At 44.2% G+C, this 23,039-nt stretch overlaps 1 protein-coding gene across 1 annotated transcript in view; it reads left to right on the top strand.

Moving 5' to 3' along the window:
* The window catches only part of LOC139223663 (R3H domain-containing protein 1-like), a 43,573-nt gene extending 24,762 nt beyond the window's left edge, over positions 1-18,811 (top strand). Inside the window, exons 13-27 of the mRNA XM_070855633.1 lie at positions 274-327; positions 1,131-1,363; positions 2,997-3,266; positions 3,834-3,988; positions 4,579-4,704; positions 5,779-6,132; positions 6,327-6,453; positions 9,641-9,798; positions 10,381-10,514; positions 12,369-12,472; positions 14,122-14,303; positions 14,956-15,115; positions 16,071-16,168; positions 16,417-16,501; positions 17,388-18,811. Coding sequence (XP_070711734.1) covers positions 274-327; positions 1,131-1,363; positions 2,997-3,266; positions 3,834-3,988; positions 4,579-4,704; positions 5,779-6,132; positions 6,327-6,453; positions 9,641-9,798; positions 10,381-10,514; positions 12,369-12,472; positions 14,122-14,303; positions 14,956-15,115; positions 16,071-16,168; positions 16,417-16,501; positions 17,388-17,707 — 2,560 coding nt within the window. The 3' untranslated portion in view covers positions 17,708-18,811. The remainder of the gene's footprint in view (positions 1-273; positions 328-1,130; positions 1,364-2,996; positions 3,267-3,833; positions 3,989-4,578; positions 4,705-5,778; positions 6,133-6,326; positions 6,454-9,640; positions 9,799-10,380; positions 10,515-12,368; positions 12,473-14,121; positions 14,304-14,955; positions 15,116-16,070; positions 16,169-16,416; positions 16,502-17,387) is intronic.
* Positions 18,812-23,039: the final 4,228 nt, after the last annotated feature.

Raw genomic sequence — 23,039 nt, 5'->3', positions numbered from 1 at the left:
CTTTGTGTCACCTCTTAGGAGAAATGATTTTGTTCCAAAAGCTACTACATCTAAGGTGGAGGATGAATTGCCTGTTAATTGGCAAAAGTAGAACTAATTTCATCCCTTTAAAGTGGAACTGAGGCTTTTCAGATAGGTTCTACTTTAAGTGATGTTCAATCACTTTTATGGTCTTCCTGTCAGAGCAGCAATTAGAGACAGCTCTGTCATGTTTTAAAATGGTGGATATCTCACTTTGTCAGTTTTGTAATACCTCCTCCCCCCTCCCTCCAGTGCTCAGGATGAAGACGCATGCATGAGCACCCAACAGAGGCGGCAAATGTTCAGGTAGGTCCACCCCCGTCACACATCATTCAACTCTTTCAGAGACTGAACCGCAGGCAGAGAAAACCCTTTGAATCGGCGTCTGCCTTAAGCGGCTCTCTGAGGAGCAGGAGTGCTGATCTGAGGATTTGTTTTTGCTGCTCAGGAAAGCTTCTGTTTAATAGGATTTTCTGCCCAGGCCTCCTCGTGTGGGCCCATTCGGACCAAAGCTTGCCAATTAAAGCGTGAAACTGTTTTCTTCTTTAAATGTCATCTTTTACTGATCAGTCACTGAAGAATACATGAACATGATGTTTGGCACGAGAAGATGAAGCCTCACTGTAAATCTACAAAAGAAAGAACGCTGAATATGGTATTACAGGCCGTGTTTTAGTCATAAATGGTGATCTATAGGCCTTGAAATGTACAATTATATCTGTTTTATGGAGCTGTCTGGCAACACACACATTAGAAAAAATATGTTAAGATTAGAGCTGAAACAATTAATCAATTAGTCGACAGAAAGTGTATTGGCAGTTGTTTTTTGTAACTGATTAAGCATTTATTTAAAGCAAAAATGCCAAATTCTCTGGTTCCAGCTTTTTAAATTTAATGTTTTCTACTGGTCCTTAAGCAAACAGTTTAAAGAATTTTCTTCTTTTACTTTTTATGGACCAACTGATTGACGCGTTGCAGATCAAGTCTAGAGTTGGGGCTATTTTATTTAGCATTTACGAGCCTTTAAATTATATATACAAACAGAATTATAACTCAAGGGTAAAATAAGTGTAACATATTTGAATAGCCGTTACTCTCCTCTCGTCCAGGTTACGAGCCGGCCGGTCAGGTGCTAGCAGGCAGAGCAGCTCGGAGACGGAGACGCTGCCACGGCACGGGGAGCCCCGGCCGTGGAGCAGCACCGACAGCTCGGACAGCTCCAACCGGCTCGCCCCACGGCCCCCCATCACCAAGGCCAGCAGCTTCAGCGGCATCTCCCCCGGCCTCATCCGGGGGGACAGCACGGCCAGCAGCAAGAGCACCGGGAGGCTCTCCAAAACAGGCAAGAGAGACAGCTGGGATGGAGGGAGATGGACGAGAGTGTTAAGATCCCCAATTTACCTCAGAATATTCTCCGTTTGTTTTGGATGAAATGGTGGTGACCAAACGGTTGAAACAATTCTGAATGTAGATGGAGGGATTACTCTCATTCAAAATGTCTCTCACCTGGAAGCGAGTGTGTAATTTATTCATTCAGTCTCTCAAACAAGGGAGAAGAAACCCACTGTCACAGCATGAAGAGGAAAAACTCAGCTAATTAGACGGTACTGGGTAAATGGGGAACAAAAATAGGCATTTTGCATATTGAGCTCCAAGCAAAATCCTTTAGCATAACATTCGGGGGGCACCTAAGGTCTTATCAGAGCAAGTGTTTGTTGTCCTGCCGTAGTCAATAAAGTCCATGGGCTGCCCTGTTGCCGGACAGCTGTCAAAACTAATTGCCATACAGCCGCACGGTGACGGAAGAGGCTCCCAAAAAGTGTTGCAGCAGCAGGAGAATGAAACGTAGCAGTGAGGAGTTACTGCATTATGTATAAGTCTAAGAACTGGGAAGTGCCACGCACGTCACCCAGACGAAGTTAAGGCTGCTCCCCAACTGCAGGTGCTTACTCCACAAAATGATACATTTGTAACTTGACTGACTGAGATTAGATGAAACGTGCTCTTCACCGCGGATTTGTCGTCTTTATCACAGTGAGCGCACGGTATAAATCCTTATTTGGCCTCTCCTCTCCATTTTGTTCCCTGCCACTGTTTCCGTCTAGCATCTTTTTCTATTTTTGCCAGTCTCCTCTTTTTTTCTCACTGAGGTGGTAGCAGCAGCAGCAGGCTTCTTGCCTGAGCAGTTTTTTAAGTTGTTTACGAGGCGGCTGGCTGCCCTCACTTTGTGTTTTGGGAGTTTAAGTCGGGGAGACATCTCGCCTGTGCTGCCATGTTTTCCTACGTTTGCCCTTCTGCTTAAGCCTTCAAATAGCCTCTCGTCGCAGCATGCTGCATGCCATCGCTACCTAAAAATAGGTGCTTATATATGATTGAGGCAAAATTCCTCTCAAGCATCTGAAGTGAAAAGGCTGCTGTTTTTGCTTTTTATATCATTTCAACATGAAAACAGCTTGTGATGCAGGCTTCTGTACTTTTCCATACGTAGGATTTTTGAATGCTGGACATTTGCTTGTCATGGAGTATTTTTATATTGTGATATAACTACTATTGCTTGTGTAAAAGTCCTTAAAAAGAGATTAAAAGGAGAAAACTTTGTCTGTGTATAACTGGTCTGACATTATCATATCCAGTGCAGCAGTAATGTGGCTGCAGCAACACGTTTTAACTCGGCTTTCTAAAACCATACACACCAGATTCCCTCGTCCCAAAAACATTTTTGACGACATTTGGTAATTATACAGGCAGAAATTCATCACAGACGCTGTAAATCTACCCATTTCTCCATCAACAGTTGCCTCATGAGATCAGCAGGCAGCCACAAGAGAGAGCCTGCATTATTAGCAAGAGGCACGACTGCTTCATTATCACCATCAGTTCAGCAAGTTAATGCTCCTCTCCTCATAGGCTATCTTAAAATCACTCTGGGAAATGTAGGAAGTAAGTGATAATCTCTCTGTTCTGCCTTCCCTCAGGTTCAGAATCGTGCAGTAGTGTCGGCTCCTCGTCCAGCTCGCTATCCCGTCCTCAGCTGCCGCTCCCAGTTTCAGCCTCATCCTGGTCCAGCATCCCCAGCGCGCCTTTGATCCACCCGGCTGCTGACACCAGAAGCTCTGGACACCCTGAGATGATCAAGAGCGTCCCTTCACAGCCACCATCAGCCACAGATGCAACAAATTATTATGTGTTGCCGCTGGAAGCCTCAGGGATACCGCCTGGCAGCGTCCTGGTCAACCCACACACAGGTGTGTGACACAGTGTCTCTATGTGAAGATGAAAAACCAGAGTTTCTATCTAAAAAACAACATTTTTCTAGATCAAAAATCACACAAAGGGACAGGATTTCTCTCTCGAGTGTGGTGATTTCAATCCTCTGCACTAAATCAAAGTAAATATCCCCAAAATACATTTTCCTGTCTTGTAATTTTCTGGTTTTACTAATGAATATTCATGAGCTTTGGACAGAATTACGGGTTGGCATGGGTCTGCGCTCGGTTTGTCTGTCAAGTTAGTAGTCAAACCGAAGCACGCTGATCAAAATGCATTGAACAGATGGGAGAAATCTGTAAATATTCATCATGGGCCGAACACACAGTTGTACACTTTTGAGCAGCAAACTGAACTTCAAATGCTGCCAAGGTTGTTAATTCCAGTTGACTCTCCTCTCTTGGGCTGCATGTGGGTGTGGCCTTCCCCATCACAAGGAGCGTAATTCAAGCGCGTGTTCCTGTTTGTGTGATGCTGAGTTATTAGTGTGTGCGCAACTCACTTCTCTGTGTTTTTTTTGCACTCTTTTGAATTTAATTTGACAGGCAAGCCTTTCATCCACCCCGACGGCAGCACTGTAGTTTATAACCCAGCCGCCGTCGTCCCCGCTGCCGGCAGGAACCCACAGCAGGGGAAAACCCCACAGCAGCCAATCCCCACCCCAACACAGCAACAGCCAACCAATCACCTGCACTCTCAGGTCAGTGGGCGGGACTACATTTTCTTCTGCAGATTTTATCTTCTTCAATGTAATTCATACAGTGGGTTTTTTCGAACTTTCTCTAACCGCACTAACTTGTAGAGCTGAAATGGGAGCTGATGGTAGGATGGCAGGAGCTTCACTAAGCCATTTAATTGACCGTTTAATAAACCCCACCCGCGAAAGGCGATTGTCCATTCAGAGCTTATAGCAACCGTAACTAGGCACAGCAGGCCTGTCAAGCTTTGGGCTACTCCACACGCTGAAGCGAGCAGTAAGACTGATACTCTGTATATAAAGGGTTCGGCTCTGTCCTGCTCTGTATTGGATGTGGTAAGTCTCTGTCAGTGTTACCTGAGACAGAGATGAAAAGCCTTTTCTCTTATTAAAAGTGAAAATATACGATTTGAAAATACTAAAATAACCTCTGTTGCTTGTCCAAGTATGTAACTGAGCAGTCGTTAACCAGTAACCATGTGGGGCGGGGTTTAGTAAACGGTCATTTTAGGCTCCCTACCATCCTACTAGCATCCTCCATCCGGTCTCATCTCCTTTCCCTCTGTCCATTTCTTCTCCCCTTCCCTCCTCAGCCAATCTGTCCTCCCCTCCAGCTGTCCTCTGAGCCTGTCCACAACCCAACGGTCTCGTATCCTCTTCCTCCTCCTCTTCCTCCTTCTCAGTTCCTGCCCGTCTGTCCTAACCAACAGTACACTGTGGTACAGAACTTCTTTCTTCCTTCCATTTTTATTATTCTTCCCGCTCCATCTCCCGTCATACCTGGCTCATTAAGAGTGTGATTTTTTTTTTTTTCTGAGCAGTGAAATTAAGAAATTAAACTTTGTCACAGAAAGTCCAAAAACTCCTGCTCAGCTTGTGTCCAGCTAAAGAAATGCTCTGAGTTCTGTTTTGACCCAAATCTTTATACTGTATCTAGGTTATATGTCCGCTGTTATATGTATATTTAGAATTTAGCTACATTACTTGCCACATCTATCATATTCTTTGCTATCAGAAAGTTTAAGTTTAAATTGTGAGTTTAGCAAGCAGAGTTTGGTGTCCACATTCAGTGTACCTGTTAGCCTTACTGTACATAATTGGAGGTTTGGCTCAACAAGCTTCTTGTTAACTGTATCTTAAATCAAGCACAGCATCATCTCACCTTTTCAAACTTCAAAACAGACCTTATTATTCCCCTAATTAACTATGCAGTTAGGCTTTTAGATGGAAAGGTGTGTCTAAATCCAGCAGGAGCCATTCCCCACATATATAGATCATGCATTCGCTTAACCTCATTTTTGACCTGGTTTTAGTGAAAGACATGCCTCTGTGACTAATTATGCCTGTGGAAAGTTCCATTAATATTTAATTCATCACCAGATGTTAGCGCTGAATAATCCATGACTAAAAACACTACTTTTCCAACAACATGTCAGATTTGACCTGAACTGGTGTGCAGTAGTGATGCTAATAATTAGTTCACTTTACACTCTGCTGGTCTCTGCAGACCTGGGTCAGATTTAAACTCTCTGCATTCGTTTAAACCCTCAAGTCAAAGTCAATTTAGTGAATATCCTTGATTTGGCACTTAGCTTGGAAATCAGCTGACCATCCCTAGTGGTCATACTCCACTGATCATATTCGGAGCAGATTTAATGATTAAAATGCTTCGTGACCCAGGTTCTAATCATCACTGCCCTTGTGCTCGCTTGTATTTTTGTGTATCTGATAGTGTCTAGTGTTGCATTTCATTTACCTTTTGTGAGAAAATTAACACTCAGTTATCTCTCCAGCCTGACACCCTCAATGCCCAGTTCAGTCACATGACTCTGGGGCAGCAGCAGCAGCAGCCCAGCGACAGTGGAGCTTCAGCTCCAGACGCCCGCCACTATCAGACTGTATACCACCACCACCCTTCACCAGTGGTACTGCAGGGAGCTCCGCAGCAGCAGGTCACTAGCTACATGGTGGCAGGGCCATCGGGAGGACACCCGGGGGTGCTGCAGGGTCAGCCCGTCCCGCTCCAAACTCCAGGCCCCAACCACGCATATCCCAGCTCCACTCCGGGGCCTGCTGCTTTTCCTGGGTCCACGCTGAACCAGCAGCTTCTCCAGCAACACACCTATATCCAGCAGCCTGTCCAGCAGGTATTTACATCTAAAATCATCGCGGCTCTCCAGAAATGTAATAAAATGTGGTAATTTGTCCGTAGGCCTCAGTCATGAGTCACCTCTGCAGTGGAAACCAGCTCTCTGACTAATCCCTCATTGCTCTTGTTGCTGTGAATGGGACTACTGGTGCGTCATGTAGTCCTTGACTTGCTGTTATGTGTCTCTTACAGATGTCCACGTGTTACTGCTCTTCAGCCCACCACCCCCACTGCTCCACCCATCAGCAACACTACCGGCCCCCCGTCAACCCGCTGCCCTATAACTGCCCCCAGAGCCAAAACCTGCCCCAGCAACAAGGTAAGAATGCAGCCATTTAAAAAAAAGATTCATGGTTATTTAAGAGAAAATTTGATTATTTTCAGTTTTGACTCGTGGATGAATTGTGTCATGCCGGCTCTTTCAGCCATTGGAAAGGCGTAAAATGTGAAAAACCTTGGAAAATTAGACTGAATGAGACTAAATGATGTGGTGAGATGGACAAATTTTTCACAAAACACACACACACACGAAGATTACCTGCAACCACATTTCATTTAAAAAAAAAATAGTCCATTGTACAATTAAATTGTCCTTAAACGCAGTTCAAAGTTGTGTTGTATGACAACAGCACCTGGATACAAAAAAGACACAGCAGGTTGCCCTTCATTTCTGCAGATTTGTGTGATAAACCAAAGCTTTGAAATAAATCAAAAGATGTTTTAATGAATGAGGTCGTCAGCTTCTGATGTGACGAGGCACACTGATTTTTTTTTTTATTCTATTTTTTTCCTTGATTGTTCAGACTTGTCAGGTTCAGCGCTCTGCCTTGCTGTTAGATCAAGAGTCCCACTATAGCAATAGACCCTATTAACTTCCCACTTTCAGCTCTCGGATAGTATAGTTTTGTTGTTCTTCCTCTTGTATGTTTCCTCACAAGGGAGCCAGCTGCAGTCCGACGGCTCCACTGAAGGACAAATATTTCTCCCTTTCTTTCCTCTCTGTTTGTTTGTTTGTTTTCACAAGTTCAGATGTCTCCCCGGGAGTCATCCACTTGATTATTCTGGGTTTTTTATTTCTTCTCTCACCACAGGAGTTAAGATTGTTAGCTCCTGCTCAGTCTTTCTTGCACACACACACACACACACACACGCACACGCACTCACACACTCACACACTCACACACACACTCTCTTGCTTAACTGGATGTAATATTGGTCTGTGTGACTTGCACAGTCGCGCGCACACACAGACTGATGCACACACTGCCAGTGAGTGGCTGCGGCACTATTCTGTCATCTGTAGGCTGCAAATGCGGCTTCCCTGCTGGGGACCCGGGGAATAGACAGCGGACAAATGAAGCTGACCTACAAAGGCAAAGGACAGCAATTATTTCTCAGGGAAACAGAAAAAAATGACTTCAGCGCCCAGTTTCCCTTCTGTTTTTGCATTAATTAAAAAAAATAAGAGCAACTAAAGGTGAAGATAGTATAACACGGGTTGGACACATAATAAATAAGTTATCAGTGGAAATTCTCTGACGGCCCACTCGGTGTCCACAGAGAAACCTGTGAATGTTTCCACTCACTTGCATCAGACAGTCGCCGCCACCACAGGGCTCCGGCTTCAGTCACGCTCATTCTGAGAAAGCAGCTTGTGTTATTTGTGAAGGGATTGAAGGATTGTCTTTCCTCCTCTTCACTATTGGAATAGTAGATATCTTTTGCATTGTGCTTAAAACGTAACATCATTTCTGGAAAGAAACTGCAGCACAGAGGAAGTTACATGGAGGAAAATCAGTCTCTCTTTTGAAATGATTTGCTGGCTTATAGTTTCAATCTTTTTTTTTTAGCAGAAATGTCAAATAATCTCAGGTTTCAGCTTCTCCTATGTGAGCATTTGCTGCTTTTCGTGCTTGTCATGTATGATAAGAAAACTGAAGATATTTGAGTTTTAGACCGTTGGCCTGATAAAACAAGGGATACAAAGATGCCATTCAGGGAAATTATAATGAGCATTTTTCAATATTCTTTGAATAGACAAAACAATTCAATTAAAAATTATTTTGGCGGATTAGTCAAAGACAATTATCAAAGAAAGAGAATATGGCAAAGTGTACTTTCAATCAAAGGTCCATTTATAAAATGACTAGAGGGAATGACAGTACATGAAACATGCATACAGCCAGCTGCACACTGGTTATAAACCCTGCAGTATCTGTTATGGGTCAAATGAGGGAGGTAGAAAGTTAGAGGTTTTTTGTTTGGGCCCTCTGAGGCTTAAAACTATTCAAATTAAAAAGGCTTTCTGTGTCTTGAGGTTTTCTTCTGAGCCTGAGAGGCGGGATGCGGGGCCGGGACGCTGTCTGAGAGGCCTCTATGAATCTCACAGTGAACCGGTCTCTTTTCCAGCCCCTCACTCCTCACCTGCAGGACAGGCGCACAGCCTCCACAAGCATCCCTAAAAGCTGCACAAAACTGTCATCCTTCAAAAACAGGAGGTTCATCCGACACTGGAATGACACGGGAGCGAGCCGGCCACCCTCTGAAGGAATTTCCTAAGTAAAGAAGTCACAATCGTCCCTCATCTTCTGCCTGCTGGAATGGAATCAAATGGGCTGCGTTTGATATTACGGTCATTTCATGCTTGGTTTGTAAGTGAAGGTGGGAGGCGAGGATGGATAAAAATAGTCCTCCCCCTCTCTGTTCCTCACAGAGCACTTTCATTGTCTAGTTGTACTTTTCTCCCAGGGCGGCAGACTGTAAAGACACCTTCACAAAAGGACGTCCTCTCCTTTGTCACTTGGATTACCACATGTGTGTGTGTGTGTGTGTGTGTCACAAGGGACAGTATTTTCAAATGTCTCTTTTTGTCACCTTGACATTTAAGTATGTGATCCCCCCTCTCCCCCCCCTTCTGGCTAGGAATAAGTGCCGCCATTTTAGGCCAGTAGGAAAATAGTTGGATCTGTGTGACTTTGGATCGTCTTTTGTGTGTCGTTCTCTCCGGCAGCTAAACCGCTTTTTAACAAGTACTGTGCGGAATGTGATCCCATTTTCTGTTTACCCCTCAACTTAATCGCTCGTTGAAGTGGAAGTTGTTGTTTTTTTTTTTGTTTTGTTTGCTCTTTTCATTCAGGCAGTGGAGCGGAGCGGCTCGGCCACTCAGGTTGCTGGTTCAGGCCACCACAGGCTAAATCAAATTTATCGACTTTCTCATTTATTCCAAGTGCCTCAAACCTGCTTAGCTGTTACAGCTCAAGTCCCCGAGCCGAGCCACAATCGCTCAATCTGCTGCTCGTTCTGTTGTTCTCCTTCACAATCTATCAAATCTTGAACTATTTCCTTGTAAAATTTTGATAACCAGGCTTTTATTAGCGCCATCTTTGGCCATGTTGCATTGCAATCATGAATATTAATTTCAGTCAGTCTTATTGTTGTCACCGCGTTCCTATCAGGAGTGTCTTTTCATTCGGTCACAGCGTTGTGCCTTTCTCATTTTGCCTCAGTGCACCAAGCCGTGATGCCAAACCCAGCGTCCAGCTACCAGACCATAGTGGGCGTGCAGCCAACATCCAACCTCGCTCTCACTGGCAACCAGCAAAGCAATATGGGCAACCAGATGCAAGGCATGATGGTCCAGTACCCTCCAATGCAGTCTTATCAGGTATTTTGATGTAGGATAGATTAATATTACCAGTCTAAAAATGAAAAACAGCTCTCAGTCTACTTTCTTATGAATGAAATTTGCTGTTCTTGAGACCGTTGTTGTTCTCAGAGGAAGCTGATTGTAGCTCTCTAGTCTTGGCAAGGCACAGGATGAGAAGAGAGCTTCAAAAATAAGAGCGTGGACTTGATATTAGTTGATAATACTGGTGTTGACTTTTGAGTTATTTGTCCTTAAGATAAAGGAAAATACCGAACTATGACAGTGGATTCTTCAGTAGAGTAATGCACAAATCTTTGGCAGAGCAGTCAGTGCCAGAAAAAGCACTTTCTGTGGCGCTAAGAGCTTTTATTCTGGTATTCATTGCAAGTGAAAATCTCAAAAGATACTTTTACATTTTTATTGCTTATTATCCACCTAAGAAAATTACATCTAATTGCTTTTAGCAAGCTCTAATTTGCTTTTTACCTTTTGAAAACAAACAGTTGTGCATAAGTGCTGGAATTAGCCAGTGAAGGCCTTGTTCTGTAATCCGTGTTTACCTGCTGTTTTTCCACCCATGTTTTTTTCTTTTTCCCGTAGCAGGTCTCTGTGCCACAGCAAACGTACCAACAGCCAGTGTTTGTGTCCTGTCAGCCAGGACAGGGGGCAGTGGCTGTCGCTGGCATGCAGCCTTGCTACAGCCTGCTCCCCCCCAACCAGCACACCACCATGAGGTACTGCAACACTGAGGCCCTGCAGACATTTTTGTGTAGTGATAAACCACAATGACTTGATTAGAAAATAAGAACATTTGTTTCTTCCTGACTCACCATTGTAATGTTTTTTATTTTTTTTAAATAGGAAGTCTCATTGGGACCAGTAAATCTGTGTACACGAATAAACATGTACAATATGAGCACGGACACACAATTTACATACAGAGGCTGCAACGGTTCCACATTAAAGGCAGGAGTTATCAGTGATTGTCATCAGAGAGTCTTATTGAATTAGACAGTGTTCAGTTGTGCAATCCAAGACAGCAGTTTACATGAACGTCAATACTTAGATATATGGGAGTAATTAGTTAATATTGCATGTCTATGTTTTGGATGAACATGACTCCTTTAATAACCATCGATTGGTTTAATAATCACTCTAAAGGCCTAAAGGAGCTGTATAAAATGTTAGAGAAGACTTAATTGTTTTTTCTACTCTGATTTATGTTCCTCCTTTTATAATTACTGTTTCTAAAAGCTGCTTTAATCAGGTTTAGATGGAAATATTAGCTCACCTGTAGATGTAGTTTGTCCCAGAAAGCGGTCTGCAGGTACTTGATGATGTTTCTGCCTCCTGAAGGTGCCGTTTACTTATAGACCTAACAGGCCTGATGAGTGAATCCACAAAGCACCTCCGAGTCCAAGGTCATCTTTGTTCACTGTGGGGGGGGGGGGTTATTACCACGATGCTTTTGGTGAGGCGGATGCGCGTGCAGCTGATGAATGTCGACTCTGACACCCTCTCAAAGAGCTTTAGTCGTTTTCCTCCCATTACCCCGCTAGTGTGGAAGAGTACGGAGCGGCGTGCTCTCTCCCATTATGCACTGATTGATAGAACTAGTTCACAGAAAGCAAAACATGTAATTAGTTTCTACCTCCATGGACCCAATCAATCTGGATACTGGTGAGCGGAGCACTACTGGGACCGCTGTGCATGCTCGTATACATAACAAACAGCAGACGTGAACAGTCATCACCTGCACAAGAACAATGCAAAGGCGCACACGCGCGAGGAGAGGTCACTCTCTCATTGTCCCAGCTGTAAAATGAGGCTGCTTTAGTAGGGCAGTCAGTGCTGAAATGATTTATGCAGCAGCGTTCGAACGGCTCAGTCTTCTCCCATGAGGACCAACTGTCCACCTGCAGCCTGCTTTTGCACCAGCTGTACACCAGTCCCTGCAGGCAGGTTGCTTACCGAGCAGAGCGCAGCTACTCTGCAGATGGACTTAGAGTTAAATTTCAAATTTAATACCCCAACTGCAGCGTTAAGATCTCAGAGCTCCGAGAGATTTACGTGTGTGCAGCTTTAGAAGGGATTTTTAAGGCCTACTTAGGTGTGAGCCTCGTACTTTCTTCAGCTGTTCAGGCTCTGGGCAACATTCAGAACATGTTTAAAGATTGATTCATGATATTTTTGGAATGTATTGTTATTTGGCCTGCAACTAACTGTCACTGTTGGCAATAACTTTGCACATTATTTTTTTGATTAATCACTTTGGTCTGTAAAATATCGGAAAACTGCATAAACTTCATCAAAGATTGAAGGTTGATGTTATCAGACGTCAAAACCCAAATATATAGAACAGACAGACAACATAGACAATGAAAAGAAACAAATTCACATAGTAAATAATTGTAGGTCTTATCGGCACTACTTTTCATTCATTGATTTGTCTTTTATACTTTGGCTAGTGTGACCATGAAAAGGATATTAAATTACATTCTGCTTGGTATTAAAAATATCTTACATTCCTGATGATTCCAGCAGAAACTCTGTCATCAAACACTCAGACTCTGTGCGTTTATTTGCAGCTCAACAGTGAGTTTCCTGCCCGCCCAGATGATGGAGCAGCTCCAGTTTCCTCAGACCTCGTCCCCCTGCGTCTCCCAGCAGCACCCAGGCCAGCAGTATGCAGGTACGCTACCCTCTGAAACCGAAGCCGCAGCCAAGCCCAAGGTTCAAACACACTCAGATCTGCAGCAAGATGAGCCAGTAAAGTGAGAATATTCTCTTTTCAGTCTCTGACATTAGGCGCCCTAGAGATTCCCCATCAGTGCCAGCGCTCCGACATTCTTTATATTTCCCCATCTCTCAGTGTCAATAACAGCAGAATGTATCCCTTCATAGCCACGACTCGGGCTCCTTAATGAAATAATCTTCCCTGGGTTCACTTTGCCATTGTATGTGCGTCAGACGCATGATTAGATTTACACTCCGGATTTTCAAAATGAAAAAGAGTGAGGCGTGGTGTTGACGGCTCCCTGGAGTTTGGATAAGTGAAAGTGATTTGCACATCCAGCTCTTCCTCCAGAGCTGCACGGAGATTTAACAGCTAGTGGCTCGACCGCCACACAATGTTCTGTCAACAGCGACTTAGTCAAAATGTTGTTTGGTACAGTGAGAGACTATTAAAGTAAGAAATCAGCGACATCTCCAATGAGCCCTCACATGGCGTTGTTGGCATCTCCAGTGTGAGTTGTGCTCTGATGGCTGTACTGGCACGTTTTATCACATAAATCTGATAGTATGAGTCAAAATATTCTTTGTTTTTACAAATGTTGGTCAAGTTGTAAATAGATATCCAATTGGGAGACAGATGAAACTACCAAGGTGACTCTTTTTTCTAAATTACAATAAAAATGTACTAATACGCTTAAAAAAAAAACAATTGCCACAGTAATCCATGTTTTCGTGTATTGCCTGTTTTGTATTGGCCTTTCGAGGGCTCACAGGAGCTCTGTCCAGAGGCCCAGGTGGGGCAGTCTCCTTACTAATGACCTTTATTATTCATGTCTGATTATTATTGGAGAGCAATGGAGGGAGCCATCATTTCCAGCCCGTCAGTAATGAGGTCAGATGAAGGTCTTGCCACAGCCTTACCTACAGCGTCACCAGTAAACATTTTTAATTGGCTAGGCCGGGGCCAGAAATAATCTGCAGATTAAGTCCAAACATCCATTGTCCTTGCTACTGTTGTCGGGTAATAATTCATAAATCAACAGTGGCGTCGGCTGTGCAAAGTTTGCAATACGATTTCCACCTAATTGGAGCTTTATGTAAATGGAAATTAATTAAATGGAAATATAGTGTTGTTGTTGTTTTTTAGGTTTTTTTTTAGTTCACTTGCTTCTCAGCCTCCAGTAGTTTTTTTTTTTTTTTTTTTAAGTGTCATCAGTCACATTCATACATCACAAACTAATAAGATAATTGGATCTCCCAGATCATCGCAGAGGATTTAGCAGGAAAAAGGAATGGACTCTGGTTTTGCTGCTGCAGATGTGCCCTTATAATCAAGGCACTTAAAAGCTAATTGCTCAGCGGCTAACGGCAGGAGAGCTGCACTTTCACTGAGGTGTGTAGCTGAACAAAAGTGCTGAAAAGGAGCTTTTGGTAAAAACAGTCTGTCAGGTCACTCCGGTGCATAAATGAGGAGTTAATGTGATGGATTAAATAAAAGCAAGTCGGATGGAGTGTTTCACCATGTCTTCCTGACCTGATCTGCCTCTTGTCAACACTGGATTTCAATTCCAGCGTGTTCTGTTTTTTAAATTTGTGTGCGTGCAGGGTTGTTACCCCCGGCCCCCGGCAGCGGCATGGTGATGCTGCAAATGACAGGGCCCCCCTGCCAGCAGCCCCGGGCCCCCTCCCCCTGCCAGCGGAAACAGCCCAGCCACAAACATCCAGGCCCCGAGCACCAGCGCAGCCGCAGGCCTGCCGAGCTCCCCCCGCCTCCAGACAACACCCAGGTACAAACGCTGCCCGAGTGCATCGATGAGGCAAAGACAACACCAACAAAGCCACTTTTCAAACCGTGATTAAAATCAACACAGCATTTTGTGCTGTGAAGTTGCAAGATTGGATTTAGAACCTTCTGAAAGCCGTACTGGGGTTGTCCTATGGTTTTGAGAGGATTTAATTAGCTCAGTGGCCCAGAGGTTTTCACTTGACTTTCTCCAAATGAGTTTAAATTAAACTATGAATTTGCTGAGGTAATATTTGCCACATAGGGCATACAGTACATGTCAGAAAATTAAGACACTCACAAGAAAGCAATTCGAAAGCCAATTTAGTTTGGTTGTCTAAGTCTGACAGTGACGTTAGAATTGTCCCCCTGAGCGAAGCCCGGCCTCCCAGGTGCTCCAGGCAGGTTAGATGTCGTAGTAAATAGGCTCTGCAAATGAAGTCAGTGCTGGCGTAACCTGAAAATGAGGAGAAAATAGTCCTTAGCATTAGGGAGTAATGGTACATTAGGGGGGCTAATGTGGGGGGAATGGTGCAGCAACTTGTAACACAATGACTTGAGCGAAAGAGAGAAAGAGCCACAGTTGCCTTTTTTGAATGAAAGTGTTTGTGTTCCTCTCGTAATCTCTCGCCGCACCGCCGGTGTGTTGTGTGTAGAGCAGCTTGCCCTCGTCTCCGGCACTCACTCCCTCGCCAGGCCAGCCGCCCAGCGTCAAGGGCCTCCCATCAGGCATCTCGTCCATCCCTGTCATGGCCCACCACCCGCACCACCACCACCCCCCACAGCTCCCTACAGCCTTCTGCCACAGTGGACAAGGTCAGAGACACAAAGGCCACAGGGTGTCTGCTCACTCACAGACCAATGTTAAAGAACAGACTTTGGAGTTGTGTTTGTGCCTCAGGACCAATGCTACATTTCAAGCACAGGAAATGTTTTTGTTTTTTGTTTTTTGCAAGCGTATAAAAAATATTTAATCAGAGCAAACACTAATCTATTTTGTGCTTAGTAAATAATCTACATGATGCTGCATTTAACAACATCTCACTCAGTTCAACCAATTTATACTTTCAGAAAATTGGAGTAGATCATTTCTGATGATTTATATCCAGAGGGATTATCTGTTGCTAGGGAAGGAAGCAGTGGGAGATTGATAGACAGGTCCTTAGTTCATAACCAACGTTTAAAGAAAATAAAGATTAACTGTAGGTCTTAGGTGTTTTGATATATATTTAATATATAAGAGCTTCATATTTATATATATATATTTATATAACTAGCTGGTTTATTTAACATCATTGCATGTTTTTAAACTGTGATTTAGCACATGCAGTCCAACAAATATCTTTTTTAAATCTAGAGGCACAGTTAAAGTTAGTGTTTAGGTACTGCATATATTATTTTCCTGCCTTCTGTCTGTGTAGCTTGAATGATCAAATTAGCCAATAGGCTTAGTTAGCTACTGCTTATCTAGCAGAAGTTAGCTAGCCACCCACCAAAGGGCTCAGCTGCAAGATAATAAACGCAGACACAAACTGAATATAAGTGTATATAAATGTAGAAATATAAGTATGTAAAAAAATGTAGCTGGGAATAGATTTGTGTTTGCTCAGATTAAATGATCATTTAATCAATAATAAACATAATTTATGTGCTTGCAAAAAGTCGTCACAAACATAACTCCATATAAGCTCACAGTGAACGCTCAGTTTAATGTTTCCACTGATTTGAAAACACAGTTTTGTTGACTTAGTGTTGTGGCTGTGATGTCTAGGTGAAGCACACTACTCTCTACTGGGCCAACCTCTGCAGTACAAACCCTCCATCAGACCTCCGCTGATCCACACTGCCCACATGGTGGCCAAACACCAGGTCAGACACACAGCACATCGCTCGCTGCACTTGATCTGAAATCACTAATCACAGATATTTTCTGAGCTTGTAGTTGTAGTTCTTCCTGTTTATCATAATTCGTCTTCTGCATGCTTTTGAACATTGTATATTTTGTGGATATGAGGTGTTTTTTGAGTATCCTCAGGGTTTCTGATGTTATATTTCAGAAGCAAACATCCCTGCCTGCCTTCCTTAAAATACCTGCCTGTTGTCCTCTTTCTGCTCAGGGTCCACTGGGGGTTTGGCGAAGCGGTCATGGGAGGAAGGCCAGCAGAAAACCTCTGTCTTCAGATCTCAGTGTAGGTGAAGCAGGTAATAGGAAGTCCAGAGGGAGGCTTGAGTTAGCAGCAGTCATTTCTACTTTATAAGAGGTTCTGACCGAAACTTGACCTTCCCTCTGCGGGAAGGAAGCACCTAATGTAAACCTGGTAAATGATGAAGTTATTTCTATGTAGTTTTGTGTAAGCAGTTTGTCTGAACATGCTGTCCTGAGCCAAGCATCAGGTTTTAGATGTCAATCGGAACAGAAAACTGGTGTTCAGATTCATCACACGATAATTTCACCCGCTGTGTAGCCTATTTAATAGATTAGCAGAAATAACATCAGGTTTTTATTGTGTCAAAATGTGCTTGCTGCGCTCCGTAGCCGCGGCGAACGCGACTGTTTGTGAATGTAAGCAGAATAAATCACAGACAGGGCAGAATTCACACCTGGCAGTGAAACCTGCAGCCCCGGCGGTATTGTGCCAAAAGAAATGTGCTGATTATTTCAAATATGCCGTCGTACTTTTTGCACTCGCCAAGATATTTTTTTTGCATTATTCAGGTGCTCTTGTCAACAATCCCACTGGTATAATCAACATGGAGGGGGCTCGGTGAAAAGTTCAGCATTACGTTGCTGCTTCTATATTGTCACGCTTTATGGAAATAAGGAAAGCAGCCTTATTTTTAGGCTGACAATTATGCTTTTCTGATAACGCAACACCTGAAGAATCGGTGAAAACATTGACATTTTTTTGTAATTTTGCTGGAGCACACTGAGACAGGTCTGACCGTCCTTCAACATGCAGCTTGATAGCTGACAGCAGCAGTTTATTGAAGCCTCCCGATGGTGCAGGTCTGATTTTTCTCTTCGCCCATGACAGTTGTTTTATTTACTGGCTCCACCGCTCACAGTGCTGTCTGTGTGTGTCTGCAGTGAGCAGTCATATCCTGGAAGCGACAGATCCTCCGGAGGGGATCAGCTGTACAGACTCCCACCACCTCCTGGCAGAGCTCTGCAAAGGGGACGAATTGATCCAGCGGCTGTCGGACCATCAGCCGCGGCTGCACAACACAACCAGAGACGCTCCCAGCGGAACCCTGGCCTCATCATACTCCATCTTTGCCATGCTACCCTCCAGATATGCTGCCCAGAGCACCGCGCTCCACCACGGCGGCCCCCAGGCCCCCTTTAAACTCCGAACTAGCACCAGACACAAAGGGGAGCTGTGCGACTCGGACAAGGCCGGCTCATAGCTGCTAAGATCCTGGTGCGCCTAAGGAGAGCCACATGAACGCACATCCAACCACCTGCCTCTGCTGCCTCAGTCTGGACTGTCTCGGTGCAAGTCCCAGACTCTGTCCAAATCAAAAACCGTATCAAATGTTTGAAGAATGAATGTTCACTTTTATTTAGTTTTAGTTAGTTTTATCATTTTTCTGGCCAACAGGTCTGTGCAGGGTGGAAACTGAGCACCGCCCACCAGTTTGATGCGTTTGTGAAACACGTCCGCGGCTGCTGTGCTCAACTCGAAGCCCCTTTCTATTCTAAATCTTAGTTTGCTGTTCAGACGTAAGCGTTCGGAGAGCTTTGGGGTTCATCTGCCAGCTGTTAGTGACTCCACTGTGACTCTTTTTAATTGCAGGTGTACGACGGGCACCATAGCAAGTAAAGCGTACTCATAATCTACTTGTTCCTGGTTCAACAATGTTTTTGTGCCCACTTTAGAAAATTAGACATGTGAAATCGGGGCTGTGTACCATGTCATTGGGTTTAAACTGCACATTCATATCAAAGCAAGTATTTTATTTAATTCAAAACCCATCAATACGTCGTCGTCTGTGTCCTAGCTTGATCCCAGTCACTGACTCATGAAACTGAGACACATTTATCTCCGGTTAGGCACACAAGAAAGGATTGAACATGCTCCCTACAATCACACACAGCAGCACTAGTACAATGTGAGCCCCTACAATAATAAACACTGAATAATAGATATATTACCTGAATTATTTAAAGTCACTTTTATACACAGTGAATGTTGGATTTGCACTGACGTGATGAAGGAGATGGAGATTTGATTGGTATCGGACAGGGCCTGGATTTTCTTTTATCAACCCCCTCGTTCCTGTTTGTTGCACTCGGCCAGGCCACTTTCTTTTATATTTAATTAAAATGTTTATATGCACAAGAAAAATGCAATCAAGTTTGTCACTCTACTTGGCTTCTTCTTTTGGGTTTGTTTGTGTGAATCATGAGAGGTGTTCTGTGTCTGGTGTGGCCTTTCTTTCTTTTTCTTTCTCTGTTTTCTTTTTTTGTTTTTGTTTTTTGGTTTGACTCTAATAAATGTTTGCACCACACGTGTTGACAGAACTTTTTCCAAGCTGCAAGGCGAGCAATAATCTGTTCAGCAAACTGTTGTTGCCTGTTGAGGAGCACGATGTTCCTTCAGTGAGCGGAAAATAAAGCAACAGATGAGGCAAATCTTTTGGAAATGTTGCCATCGAGTTTGTATCTCTGCCTTCGGGGCACTGCAGAGATATTTGTTCTGCTTAGCAGCCTCATTTCCAGCTGCGTGAATTAGCCATTTTAAATGAACACGCGTCTGTGGAGAAACAGCGACACCTAGTGGACGAATGGTGGCACTGCAGTAGGTAACCAAAACCCAGACAGACTGATGATGATACTGAGACTCCGCTATTAAGGAATCCGTGACTGTATTAACGTGCAGTTAAGGCTTTAGCACGCGTGAGCTAAAGCTAGCGGGGATGTTAGCGGTGCTGCCTGCAGTGGTCAGCTGCAGGAGGAAGAGGAGGAGGAGGAAGAGGAGGAGGAGGTCTCTCACCCACCAACATTGCCGGAGTCACGTTTGACAAAGCTGCAGGTAAATTAAAAATGGTTGTAGCTGCACACAGGCTACAAGCTGATCATAGTATGATGTGTCCTCACACCTGGGAGCTAGTTAGTGAGCAATCAATCATTTTTAGGTTTACTACTACAAGCTGTGGTTACCTCAGTAAATAAAGACCCATCTCTGAAAACCCTCCAAGGTAATTTAACAACACTTGATGTTGTTTTGAAGCTGTTTCCATAAACTTTAGAGACTCTAAATACCTGGTTCAGAACAAGTTGTTCCTCTTTTTTCTTAACCCAAACAAAGAGGACACATGACCTACCTTATTGTCAAAACACAATAAAAATTCACTTATCCTTGCAGGCCAAATATGGATGTTTATTTCCAGTGTTAAACCTAAATAAAGCTGAATGTGTGTTATTAGCCTGGATTGTAATGGTGACACAAACCTCATCAGTCACTGGAAAGTAAAACACATAAAAGCCCCAAACCAGCTGCATAATTCAGCTGCTGCCTTTGTTCTCCACATGTCAAACATCTCTCCTATGAGGGAACTAGTGCACAGAGTTTTATGTAGAGAGCTAAAGTAGAAATCACATTTATTCACATGAAGTGCTGCCTGGCTAATCTGTGATAGCTTCATAAGCAAGCAGACGTCAGACCAGTGGTGAGTGAGCAGAGTTTGGCTTTGTGCACTCGTATAAGTCATATTAAGAAGCATCACTATAATGTTGACAGGGTGGAGACCACAGGAGAACAGCTCAGTCTCTTGGCAGATGCAGAAAAGTTCAGATCATGACGGACGAGTTTCCTGCAGACCATCCCACCGTGTTCCCCTTCACCAGACATGTAAGTTTGGCTTCAGCTTGGTCTGAAAGTAAACTTTGTGGGAGTTTGGCTCATCTGACACGTATGTGAGTGGAGGAGTGAAACGAGCTCTAGCAATTATTTTTATCAGATGACACGAGACACTGATTTGATTGTGTTCTTGTGCTGCAGGTGTTCCTCTGTGTCTCCAGTGCTGCGGTCGATCTCTCCATATTGGGCAGCGATCAAGCGTCGCTGATTCAGAGTCTGCGGTCAGCTCACAGGTCACTGCGTTTCCTGCATCTGCTCAACCAGAGGTAAGCCACCATTGAGGGGTCTTTCACTGCCGTCCAGGCCCTGAGAGAGGACCTCATCGGCAGGGCCAGCCGGCTTTAATCCACAGTCTCACCCCAAACTGCTGCCATCAAACTCACAGAAACTCCTCTTAATCCGGGGGTAATATCTCATCACGAGTTTGTCGGCTCTGTAAGCTGCAGCGGTTCTAAAGCTAAGCTGGAGCCAGCGAGCTCAAACAGCTTATCGATGCCGCTGCAGACCACAGGTGAGGCAACGAAAGTCCAAAACCTGCTCTCAAATGCAAAAACTCAAAGCGCTTCCTCAAGGCAAATAAAAGTTTCCTGCGGGAGTTTAGCTGTGGGGAGCTTCTGCGACACAGACAGCAGTGAAGTAGAAGGACAGTGAGCTCAGTCCAGGCTGGAAATGCCCTCTGAATATAGAACCGAGCAGCAAAGGCCAACGGCAGACAGCTGTTCTAGGAAGGAGATCAATGCAGGGATTAGATCTTCCTTATCAGGCCTGGACCCACTCCCTGCAGAGGAAATATCACAAAAACACACCAGACCAGACAGAGTTTCAGCTCCCAAGATCAGAGGAGAGAATGATTTAGGCTCCTGCTACAGCACCACTGACTATCTGAAGGAATCGGATCAGAGCGGCTCAGCTGTCACTGCTAAGCTCCTCCAGACCAGACTTAAAGACGTCTCCCAGTCCAACGAGAGCGACGCTGAGGATACAGAGGAGCTCTGTGCACTCTGTCCAGAGGGTCCGGAGGACTGACACACGTTCACATACATTTAGAAATCCGACAAGAAGGAGTTGGACAGATGCTTGAGAGGTCTTGACGCGTCAGTGACGAAGGAGGCGACCTCACTCAGGTATCACTGAATGAAAAGCGGACGACCTCTGGGATCCACATGGCCTCGGAAAACCTGGAGACTTTGGTGGAGTTCCGGCTGAAGAGCTCATGAGATCTGTGAGGAAGAGGAGCAGCCTGAAAAACAGAAAGTGATTCAGACCTGCGATGATGTGAACTTCTAGTTTGACGACGCTCTGTACGTCTGACACTCAGAACTAAATCCTAACAAAGTCATAGTGGGAGCAAAAACAAATGAAGGTACTTTTATGAATGACCACTGGGTGGCGCAGTTGTGCTGCATGTTATCTGAGATCAGCATCTACAACTGTTATTGTTACAAATCCAAGTGTTCAACTGCATTTTAACGACGGTTGTGATTCCTGTGTCACACTCACTGTTGTTCTTCATGGCTAACAGGAGGGATGGACGAACTGTATCTATGACACCTGCTTCCTTCCCTCAGACAACTCCGTTAAACGGGAAAAACCTCAAACATCTTCCAGTGCTTTTCCTTTCTCTTTGTTTCCATGGCGAAGCTTCCCATTTGTTTATGCATGGCTTAATAATGAGGCCTTTAAACAGCAGGTCTTAATCCAAACAATGTTCTCACAGCAGTAGAGATAAGTCTTAATTAACCTCCTCACATCTTAATTACAAAAGATAGCCCTTTAATTAAAAACAGAAATGACAGATGACGGCCTGTCTCACCTACTCAGTCATTTTATCAGTCGTCACATGAGTTAAAACGTGTCGCTGTATAAGTCTGTCTCTCATTTCTCAGGATTTTGAGACGTTTGTTGTAGGTTTTTTCAACCTATTTCATGGCAGACAAAGAAACATACAAGCAAATTAAATTTGAAGATGGTGCAGATTAGAACATGTAATTAAGTCTTTAAAGACACCTTGACTTTAATAATTCCTGTCTGATGTCTGATTTTCCACATAAAAGTTAGTTAATTTAATTTCCCCCTTCAGCAAAGGAATGAGAAAACAACCTTCAAGTGTCCAAGTTGATGAAGATATTTATATTATAATGAGGTATTTTTGAGGGGAAGGGGACTTTAACATAGCTACACATGTATGTTTCCAGGCTTTTATGACTTTACATGTTCTGTGCTATGCTGTAGTCAGGATCAGGGGCCGACTGTGGACAATAGGGGGCGGTATGACGCTTTCTCCCATGTGGTGAACTGATTAAAAAATAGAGACACTGAAGCTGCCATAGCCCTGCTCACTGAGGCTGTGACGGAGGCTGGGTTTGGCAAGCAGGGTGCAGATTGGCAGACAAATGATGTCAGTTGGATGTCCCATTATACACCATCTCCCCTCCACACACACACACACACACACACACACACACACACACACACACACGAGTGTTGCATCTTTTCCAAGGGAAGTACTGATCCATACATGTGGTGTGTGAGGATGCTCAGTAAAATCATGTTGTGAGCAGAGCGCTCCTCTGTCTGCAGTTATTCAAATGAGCTCGCTCCACAGCCCAGATAATTGATTCATTGTGTAAAAATAAGCCACGCCACCATAATGAACACACACAAACACAGACACACACACACACACTCTGGGTTGTTACCATAGGAACATAGTGGAAGAGGCTGCCGAGCTGCGGCGCTGGGCGTCGTCAGGGGAAGCTCTCGAAGACAATGAAAACATCCAGGAGGACGGAGGAATTACATTTTCAGCACAAGAACCCTTCATCAATGAGGAGTAGAGGAGAGGGCGCTGCCTCTTAACACCCAGACCTCTCTGC

This window comes from Pempheris klunzingeri, chromosome 24 (assembly GCF_042242105.1).
Source record: "Pempheris klunzingeri isolate RE-2024b chromosome 24, fPemKlu1.hap1, whole genome shotgun sequence".
NCBI lineage: Eukaryota > Metazoa > Chordata > Actinopteri > Acropomatiformes > Pempheridae > Pempheris > Pempheris klunzingeri.
The sequence above is the reverse complement of the archived record's forward strand: the minus strand, read 5'-3'. Positions and strand labels throughout refer to the sequence as shown.